The sequence below is a fragment of the Diabrotica virgifera genome, chromosome 2 (genome assembly GCF_917563875.1).
Source record: "Diabrotica virgifera virgifera chromosome 2, PGI_DIABVI_V3a".
In the NCBI taxonomy this organism is placed as follows: domain Eukaryota; kingdom Metazoa; phylum Arthropoda; class Insecta; order Coleoptera; family Chrysomelidae; genus Diabrotica; species Diabrotica virgifera.
Genome location: NC_065444.1, coordinates 213,348,129 through 213,359,683, shown reverse-complemented (window position 1 = coordinate 213,359,683; position 11,555 = coordinate 213,348,129). Strand labels below are relative to the sequence as shown.

General features: G+C 33.6%; 1 protein-coding gene across 2 annotated transcripts in view; it reads left to right on the top strand.

Moving 5' to 3' along the window:
- The window catches only part of LOC114332134 (membralin), an 893,172-nt gene that overhangs the window by 580,106 nt on the left and 301,511 nt on the right, over positions 1-11,555 (top strand). For both annotated transcript variants that reach the window (XM_050643070.1, XM_050643069.1), the window contains exon 8: positions 8,249-8,381. In XM_050643070.1, coding sequence (XP_050499027.1) covers positions 8,249-8,381 — 133 coding nt within the window. The remainder of the gene's footprint in view (positions 1-8,248; positions 8,382-11,555) is intronic.

The following is an 11,555-nucleotide window of genomic DNA, read 5'->3' as shown; positions in this document are numbered from 1 at the left end:
CAGCTAGTTGTTACACCTTCGTCAAGGAAAAAGACCGAAAGACAGTTTCTAAATACTCAAACTGAGTAAAAATGAAAAAGATAAAAAAGATCAAGGCAGGTTTTGTTTATATTTGACTCAGAGTTGGACCACCATCTCCATATAGCTATTTCAGCATCCTTATGCCTCATCAGTGAAGCTCAGAAGTGTCAACTCTGAAGGAAATACATACAATTCTGCCAATTTAAGGCAAATCATCGCAATGCAATGAACCCACCTCTGAGACGCAATTTAGCGACATCTCTCGTATTACGGGGAAAACAACGAAAAGCCCCAGATACAAAGTTTACTACCTTTTAAACAATTAGAATAATTGAAATAAAAATATAATAAACAATATTTTAAATCTAAGACTTTTCGTTAATAAACTGCTTTCTGGCTGCATCCCGTATCTCCGGATTTTACAATATATAATCACAAGAGATGACGAAAGTAGGAGAAAGCAAATAGAGGACGCTTAGGCCACGCATTTACCTTCCCTTCGTCAAGGAAAAGGACCGAAAGACAGTTTCTAAATACTCAAACTACTTAAAATAAAAAAATTAATTTTTAGCAATGCAAATAATCAAAACCGGTATAATTTGACTTGAACTTTCAAATGCTGCAAGCAGAATTGCTATTTTATTTTTTTATCAAAAGTTATTCGGGTTCAAGAATTACAATTTTTCGATTTTTTTAAAGTTTAACCACGTTTATTTCGAAAACTATGCATTTTACGAAAAAACTTGTAAGAACATTTTTTGCTTACAATGACCCAAAAAATACAAAAAAAAAATGTTTTTTTTCGAAAAATCGCTTTTTATCTATCCGTAGCATACCCTAACATGGGGGGGTGGGAGGGGATAACAAGGCACCATCGCATCTTCGGCCAAGATTCAATTTTTCATTGTTCAAGGTCTCAGGTAAAAGAATCCGAAAATAGTTTCCGGTCCTCAGGTTTTGCATACTCAAGTACTTCCAGGGCCTGCACATACGACGGACGTTATAGCCCGGCTACACACACCGTCTTGCCTGTGCAGTCCAAAACTGTGCAGGTATAACGGAACAAAGAAACTGTACACAGCACGTTGTCCACACGTGCAGTCACGATGAGCAGCACGGAAGAGGTTTTTTTAATGGAAGCGTTATTGTATTGTTTATTAATAAAAAAGCAACAAACAAACAAGCAACGACGCTGTAGAAGTAAGTGGAGTAAAAAGTGGCTCCTGCGGATAATTTCTTAATTAACTACTGTTTGACGTGTAGATTTTAATTTTTTCTGAGGCCGATTTCCAGAGTGGAACTCGAAACGTCAAACAGTAGTTAATTAGGAAATGTAATTTTCATTACACCTACAATTATTATGGCTCAATCTCATACAAACATAATACAATTGTATAACTAGACAGTTAAACAATGATAATACTACATTAAACATGCCACAAAACAGTTTCAGTATATTATATAAGTATATAAACTTTTTTTAATGGTAGTATACCAATATTGAAAAAAATAATAGTTATCTATAGTAATCTTTAAAAAACGGTAAAAAATTATATGATTTTAAAGAAATCCCTATTTTAGAATCTATTAAAAATAAAATATTACGTATTGAATAAAAGCGTATGCTTCATTTTTCTTATTCCTGTCGAAATATTCTCGACTCTTCACCTTCCATAATGGCGGCAAAGATTTGTATACCTAAGTCTATAAATTCAGTTAAGATTGTTTTGAAACACTTCTTATGCCGCTCATTTCGTATGGTCTTCCGCCCAGTTCCACCAACGTGACTTAAGTGAAAATTTGATCTTAAGAAACAATTTTTACTTAAGTCCCGTTCAGTTTCGTTCCACCAACGAAGAATATTTACTTAAGAACAAATATTTTTGCTTAAGCTTAAGTCACCTATTATGACGACTTAAGTAAAAAATTTTAACTTGACGCATGCATTGAAATTCATCTTCTGTCATATATTGACAAATAAGTGAGGTTAAATTTCTGCTGTTGATTTTACGTTAGGATAACTCGCATTTTTGCGATTTATTTTCATTTATATATTCCTATTTTTTGTAAATTCTACCGTAATAGATAGTATAAAGTAGTATATAATAGTTTATAGTAAATATAATATAGTGTAGTGTACGTAGTCTCTTTATCTTTGGTATGCACACCATTGGTTTTTTTATTTTCAATGATGTCCTTGTATTTGGACACCAAGGAAACCAATTCCCCGTTTTTTGATTAGAAAATTTACTCTTTTTTTAAATTATTTTCTTATTCTTATAAAGTATTTCCATACTCTGACAAATCAGAACTAACATACCTTAATTTTTAAAACTCTCTCTACATTTTTAAACCGTTATATTTTAAAACTTGCAACTAAATTATTGCTAAGCTAATTAATAATTCTCAACTAGATTAATTTTAAATGAGCAAATAATTTCGCAAAATACACAAGAAGATGACAAGAATCATATACCTAATAACAATTTACAATAAATATTGAAATGACATTTTCTTATGTCTAATGACATTAATGTCAAAAATGACACAAATTTTCTTCTTTTTTGGTGTTTTTTCATTAAAAACGAGTCAAAAGGTTAAGAATTTTTGACAATTTTGCAAAGTTGGTATCTCTGATAACTTAAGTTTTTTCTTGGCTAAGTTAAGTAAAAACTTGTATGGTGGAACGCAAATTTTTACTAAGAAATTTTTTTGACTAAGCAAAACTTACCTAAGATTTTACTTAGATCACGTTGGTGGAACCGGGCGTTAGTCTATCCACCTCGAAAACTTTTGCGGAACTGAAGAACGGACTGAACTGCCGGCCACACGTTCAAGTAAAACTGCAGAATCAGAACCTAAAACTGCACAGGTAAAATCTTCAGCATGTCGACGAGAGTACACTCCGCGCTTGGAGGCCTGCGCGCGATACAGTCTTGCCGTCCATACACACGCTCTTACCTGCACGAACGAGTCTCTGCAGGCATTTTCTCAGGCAAGACGGTGTGTGTAGCCGGGCTTTTAGCCTTTTTATTATTTTTCTGTTCACCGGCCGGGGCTCGAACGTCGATCGCATGCCCACTAGATTTGTCGATATAGCATGTCGAAATAAATGCTATAATAAAAATAATAAATAATTATTATTTACATATCCGAAGTGTACTGAACTTTAAAATGAACTAAAATTAGAAAATAAAATCTTTTATTTGCGTTAATTAAATGCATATGCGAAAAGCTACCATAATTTAAGTCTACTTGATAAAGGAAAACTAAATCGATAGAAAACTTTATAGCAGTAAATGGCAAAATTGAAAATGCCGTGAATAACGATGAAGCTATAAAAAGTTTAATACGATACACTAAATAAAATCTCGCAAGAATTGTATACAGGCTTCTGCAACGTTTTAAGAAACGATGTTATCTATAGGACTTAATAAAGTTTATTTCAAACACGTGAAATAAAATTCTACCAGAAAATGTACAAAGAAATAATATAATCGTAGCAGTATGAGAATTACAAACGAGTGTATATAGGGATTACAAAAACTCTCTCTTTCAAAAGATAGTAATATCGGAAGACAATCACGAAAGACTATTGGGATTTTCAAATGTACTTTTAAAATCTGAAACTAATAGTTATGTATGTACCAAGTCAGTAAAGTTACTCGTTATCGAACGAATCTGATATTATGAGCAGAGCGAGCGAGGTGAATAACAGACGAGTTCGATAAAGAGTCTTTACTGACGTGGTGCATACAAAATTTTATCGTCAACAATTTAATATTGGTTTTAACACTTACTTACAATTTACAATTTAAGAAGTTTTTAAATTTTAGACGTAATAAAAATTTCATGACAGTGATGACAGATGACTTTTGCATGATGGCCGCTTTCGATTTTTAATCGATAGTTATCAATATTGAAAAATTACTAAATCGGTAAAGTTTTTATTTATTTTATATGAATATAATTACAAAATACTACAGAATTTCACTTTTTGACATAAGTTTAATTAACAATGTCGTAAATGTTGTACAATATTTTTAATAATTAAAGTAAATAAACTGTAAGTTAACTCAAATAAATAATCGATTACTGCCATCGACCACTTACATTTGATATATCTCTCTTGCATTTGTTCCATTTTGATTTTCCAATAATTTTAGAATAATTAGAAATATATTGTAATTTGGTTAAAATAACTCCAATTAAGCTACCTGTAACGTTGGAATCGTTTTTCTACTAAACTAAAAAAATAATGGAAACGAACTCTATTATATAGCCACTTTTACGCTAGGCGTTCATCGAAAAATAAAAATTACGACGCCCTAAAAAATCACATCAAAATGTAACAATTTTCCGTCTTCTCGACATTCAACAGCACAAACACATTTCTCGAACTTTTAGGTCAGAAAAGGCATTCAATTAATTTTATGAAGAGGTAAACAAGAACGGCAAGAGGCCTTATTGAACTTTGGATCGAAAACACTAGCAGAGACATTTTTCCGAGAATCAAGCTGGTTGAAACTGAGACAGAGTTGGGTTTTAGGGAAAAATTGTTAATGTCGCTTTTATAACTTTAAAAACAAATTTGGATTTTTTTTTCTTTCTAATGTATTTATGTAAAAGGCAATTTTCCAATCTAAGAGTGGAAAGTTTTACATATTGGTGTACAACAAAGAAAAGAAGAAACACATAACAATTATTGCGGTCTCAGTTTCTATAAATTGACAGTATGGCAAGTTTTTAAAACATAAAATCTGATTTGTATACTTTATAAGTATTATATTTATATGTAATACCTATCTATATACATGGGCCAAAGAAAAGAGTCAACCCCGATATTTGGCAGTATTTATTAGATTTTAAGGAAATGAAGAAACAGGTCGATTTTTGATCTAAGGGGGACACATTTTTACGGTACATAGATCTGTCATTTTTGTCAACGCCCTCGCTTCCACTTCCCCACTCCTTATTTTTAAATAAGGAATAGGGGTCGTGTGCTAGCTCATTTAACATGTTATTTAATTCTGTATTCAGTAATATTAATATTGATATAATTATTTGTATCAAGAAAAATTATTTTGAATTAAATTAATTGACACAGAAAGAAGAATGTATTTAATTTATTTAACTCAGAATACATTCTACTGATGACAGAATGACAGAATTTGGGGATACAAAATAATACCTTTATAGAAATGAGAAAACAATTTAATGTTATGACACATCAGTCATACATTTTTATGTAGTAATTAAAAGCCTTCTATTAAATATCTTAATTAACAAAAAAAAAATCGAACAAAAAAAGAAAATCCCAAATGAGTAACCAAATATGGAATAGGTACCCATATATGGAATATAGGCATAAACCAACATATCAATAACAAAAATAGACATAAACATCTGAGATAAAATATATTTAAATAAGAAAATTGTGAAAAATGAAAGAAGTAGCTTAATTCACTTGCATACATCACAGATCCATGTATGAAACTCTGGACCAGCACAATCATAATGAGCCCACTTATAGTCCGTTCTTTAACGGTAAAATATTGCAAAACCTCTAAATTTTAAAGAACCGCTTGGATTGACATGAAATTTGGCATACACATAGCTAACAAGTCAAAGAAAAAAGTGATATTGTGCCGATATGTGCTGTTGCCCTGGGGGTGGTTTTCACCCCCTCTTGGGGGTTAAAAAAACCGTCTAAAAATGTGGTTATTTTGTTGAAAAATGGACATATTCACTCGCAAATAACTCGAAAAGTGTTGACTTGGCGAAAAAGTTCTATAGAGCAAAAGTTATTTAAAATTAGTCAGTTTACCCATTTCCGGAGTTATTTTGGACATATATTTTTTCACCCCCAAAAGGGGGTGAAAGTCACCCCCAGGGCAAAAGCACACATCGGCACAATATCACTTTTTTTCTTTGACATGTAAGCTATACGTATGCCAAATTTCATGTCAATCCAAGCGGTTCTTTAAAATTTAGAGCAAAAACCGTGAAAGAATGGACTATTACACTTAATCCACTATTCCATAATTAGACACCAACGACTGTCCATATTTGGATTTGTACATTAGTTCAAACTAGTATCAACATTTTTTCAAGTCGTAATGTTTTAGTTACAGAAGGTCATAAAATATCAAAATAAAGGTACTATTGATATACGCAATAGCATAACAAGTCTCTATTCATGCATAATAACCAATCATACTCGTTGAATATATTTACCTTTGAAATTTTATGCGAGACCATAAAACAAAACGCGCCTGTCAGACACGTATCGTTCGCTCATCTGACACAGAGGTGTGAATACGATAATAAAGAGAGCGACTGAAATAGAGGATGGTCTTGTAGTTCGCTTCCAACTTATATTTTCGGAGAAATCAAGGAATTCCATATTAGGGCACTATTCCATATTTGGTTACTTTCCTGTACTGACTCTCTCTAACTTATTTTTATTATACATACTATATAGCTACAGACTTCAAAAACGAAATACAATAAATAACTGAGCCTGGCACTCGCAAAACTTGGGTGACTACTTCTTATACCGCATTACAATAATGGAAATTCATTAATTATCACTGTCAAAACACCTCACAAGTATGTGTAACATAAAAATAAGAAGAAGAACTTAATGTTTTGACAGTGGCGTAACAAAATGAGAATATAAATAAGTATTTTATAGTATTAAAGAAAAACTAAACAATACAGTTTTTTACATACTATTGAAATTTTATGCCTGCTTATCACTGAACTATCGTCGTGCTATCATGCTATATTCAACAAAACTAGTTTCGTACGATCTTTCATTAGATATCGCAATCAGTTTGGCTGATTTTATCTGCACATATTATGTTTGAGAAATCCCTTTTGTGGGACTGGATATATGACATTTCACAAGCATTAAATCCCATTCATGGCAAATCGTTGGTATATGGGGATATTAAACTGTCCAATGATATGGTAGGTACATGACAATTTCGAATTAGCCGATTTTGGCACTTTGTTCAAATTTGTTCATATTAACACTTCTAATTTCGTAGAAAATTAGAGATAATACGAAAGGAGTATGAAACAAAAACAGATCTTCAATATTTCCACAGAATTTTTTAAAGTTAGGAGAAAATACAACGCTTCCTTTCAGCCCCGTATAATGCTATCTAAGCAAAAAAATCGATACAAATACATGTACCTACAAACTAATGCAAGGATCTCGAAAATCGGAGTATAAATAATAAAATTATAAATTGTCAAACTTAATAAAAAATTTTTAGTGGCGGAAGTTTGTGCCGGTGAGTGTAGGTATAATATGCATACCCAAACTCAATAAAATTTCTTTGATAAAATGTATATTTATATATTTTATATAACCCAAAGAAATTTTGTAACATGGTGTGTGCATCAGTACAAAACCCCTGACATTAACTGACGTATCTTTGGGCAACTTTGATGTGAATTGTCTTCCCCAGGGGCAAACAGATAGATAGCTATGAATTATTAACAATATCCGAAATGAAACTCAAATTTTCGATTTAAAAATTATTCAAAAGCCACGTGAATTATTATTAACGAGCAGTTGTGCAAGAGATAACTCATTAAAATACAAATCAAACATGCTCAACCAAATTTATATCGAAAATTCATGTTCATGTGAATAAAACACTATGAAATTACATTTAGCATCGAGTTATATATCTGGCCGATATTGAATACGAACAAATGGATTTGATTAGTTAGATTTTTATGGAAGTGGATTGAATTCAAGGAAAACGAAAATTGAACTGGCACTGGAATTGATTCGATTTTATTTCCTCTAATAATCGCACATCAATTTCGTGTAATACGGTCCATAAAATGTTTCATACTAGCACACCATCAACTCTTTCCCTCTCTGTCTCTCTTTCCCGCAGCTGAATAACGGAGCCAAGAGTACTCTTTTTTTCAAATAGGTATCAGATATATTTCGGTCATCACCGTATCAGATTTATTTCGTCAAAAATATAACTTTTATACCATCATCCACCAGTGATAGAAAATGGAGATAGCGGCTCTATGGTTAATTTTAACCATAGAGCCGCAATCTTAACTAACCATAGAACATGTGCAGTTTGTGTAATTATATAAATTTATTTACACATTTCACAAGAACATTATTATTTTAAATTTTTTAATGTTTATATAGTAGCACCTACTGATTTTGTTTTCTTTTTTGCAGGTATGGAGGCTATTATGTCGGAGTTCTTTAATGACACCACAACAGCTTTCTACATCATACTTATCGTCTGGATGGCAGATCAGTATGATGCGATATGTTGTCACACATCTATCACCAAACGACATTGGCTAAGGTATGTGATTTACTTTTGCTTGTGTTGGTACTTAGTATATTTTTAGACTACATGATATTATTATGTATGTCTTTAAACTCATAGTGACATTTCAGTTTGGCTGATGTATAATATTTGATGTACGTTTTGCAAGGGTTTGGGTCGGTCTACCCGAAGCTCCATAGACTCGAACTGGATACATAAATATACGCAAATAAACTGAATCGAACATTTTATCTAGTACGATACAGTGCTAATTTAAAACATATATCTAAAATTGTATCACGCTAGTCATAACTTCACGGAAGCTGTGAATTTAGTTATTTTTGTGGCATTTGTATGCCACATAATACATACTGGCACAAAATTCCGCCACCCAAAATTTTTTATTGAGTTTGACAATTTATAACTATATTATTTGTACTCCGATTTTCAAGACTCTTACATCAGTTTGTAGGTACATATGTATATAGGGCTTTTCATTCACAGTCATTTGTTTCGAGCTTCTGTCATGTGCCACATAAATTAATATATCTATGTCATACTTCTTCTTCTTCTTGACTGGCTTTACAACTCGGGGGTGAGTCTTCGCCGCATCCACTATGGCCCTCCATCGTCTGCGATCTTGCGCTTCGATTTGCCATTGTTGTACCCCAATCCTAGATAGATCGGTTTCAACATCATCCTTCCATCTTTTTCTGGGACGGCCCACTGATCTTCTACCGTCTGGTCTCTCGAAGAACACTGTCTTTAGCACTCTGTCTTCCTCTGATCTTACTACATGACCTGCCCATCTTATCCGGTTAGCTTTTATATGTCTGACGATGTTTTCAGTACCATATAGAGTCACCAATTCAGCATTGCGGCGCCTTCTCCACTCTCCTGTCAATTCATCTCTTTGAGGACCAAATATCATTCTGAGGACTTTCCTTTCAAATATCAGCAATTTATTTATTTCTCGCTGATGTAGAGTCCATGTTTCACTCCCATATGTAACAACTGGGCGAATAATTGACATGTACAGTCTTAATTTATATTGTCTTTTCAGCAGCTTAGATCTTAATAATCATGATAGGGAGTATAATGCTCTATTTCCCGCAGCTATTCTTGCTGAGACCTCTTTTTCTATGTGATTGTCCTCTGTGATTACTGCTCCCAGATATTTAAACTCTTTTACTACTTCAAAGTTGTGGTCATTAATAGTTACGTTCTGCCTAACTCTTGGTCTTGGATTTTTGGTCACCAGCATATATTTCGTCTTCTCTTCATTTATTTGAAGGCCCAGGTTACCTGTTTCCTCCTCGAGCTGTGAAAATACCTCTCTTACGTCTCTTGTAGAATGAGCGACTGCATCTAGATCATCGGCAAAGGCCAACAATAGTTTTGATCGTCGATTTGCGAATCCCCCTGTTAGTTCAGACGATATTTTACTTATTGCGTATTCTAAAGCCAAATTGAATAGCAATGGTGATAAAGGGTCTCCTTGTCTAAGCCCTGATGTTATACTAAATGGCATCGATGTTCTGTTTCCGATCTTTACCTGTGTATATGAGTCTGCCACGCACATTTGAGTGAGCTGCACTAATTTTCTTGGTATTCCCATTTCTAGCATTGCTAGCCATAGTCTGCTTCTTTTTATCGAGTCATGTGCTTGCTGGAAATCTACGAAGATTTGGTGTACATCTCGGTTGAATTCCCAGTTTTTTTCTAATATTTGTCGGATGGTAAATATTTGATCTATTGTTGACCTTCCACTTCGAAAGCCGCATTGGTAGTCGCCTAGAATATTTTCCGAATACGGAGTGAGTCTCTTAAGTAAGATAATTGATAGAATCTTATACGCTGTACTAATAAGCAATATGCCTCTGTAGTTTCGGAATTGCTCTTTATTTCCCTTCTTATGTATGGGTATTATAACGCTTCCATTCCATTCTCTAGGCATTTTCTGCTGTTGCCATACTCTGAGAATAATGTCATACAATTTTTGATGTAAAACGTTTCCTCCTTTTTTTATCAGTTCTCCATTTATACCATCATTTCCTGGTGCTTTGTGATCTTTAAGAGATGCTATTGCATTATTTACTTCTTGGAGTGTTGATGGTGGTATTTCCACATCTGCAGAATGATATGTAGTCTCTGATTCCTCCATCTCACTTTCAATATTTAGTAAATTCCGAAAGTATTCCTTCCATCGCTCTACGATTTCTGTTTCCATCATTATCAGTTCACCTGCTTCATTTCTCATAGCTTGTGTTACCCCAACATTTCCACCTTGTCTGACTGTCTTCACTTCCCTAAAGAATTTTCTTATTTGATTCCTCTCGCCACTTATTTTCATTACTCGTATTTGCTGTTCTATGTAGCTTCTCTTTTTAGTTCTGAGTAGCTGCCTTGTCTGTGCCCTCATTCTGCGAAAATCTGCTTTGTTCTCATCTGTAGGGTTTTGTAGCATTTTCATTCTTTTGTGAGTTTTTGTTTCCAGCATTTCTTCGCATTGTTTGTCAAACCATTTCTGTTTTGGGCGAGTCCTCTTTTTCCCAATGGTTTCTTTCGCTGCTTGTTCTATCACTGATGCCACTCGCTGCCATGCATCTCCTAGGTCTACATTTTGGTCTTCCTCTCCCAGCAATTGAAATCTGTTGCTTATGGCTACTTGGTACTCCAGTTCTTTATTTGGTGTTTGAAGAGCTTCTATGTCCCATCTTTCTCTTTGTTCTTGTTGCTCCATCTTCTGTACTGATATTCGTGTTCTCAACTTTGATTTTACAAGAAAATGATCACTATCGCTGTCAGCTCCTCTCATACTTCGTGTATTAATAATGCTACTAGAGTGTCTTGCATCAATGAGGACATGATCTATTTGGTTACGTGTTCTTCCATCATTTGACACCCATGTGACCTTGTAAATGTCCTTTCTTTCAAATTGGGTGGATTTAATAATCATGTTATTCGATATTGCGAATTGTGTTGGCGGTGTCCATTATCATTTGTTATATCGTGTAGGCTATGTTTACCAATTACTTCTCTTAAATAGTCTTCCTTACCTAGTTTAGCATTACAGTCCCCCATTACTATTTTGATGTCATGTTTTGGCGCTGCTTTATACTGTTGGTCTAGTAATTCGTAAAATTCGTCCTTCCTATCTTCTTCGGCATCTTCTGTTGGGGCATAAATTGAGAATATAGTGAGATTGAA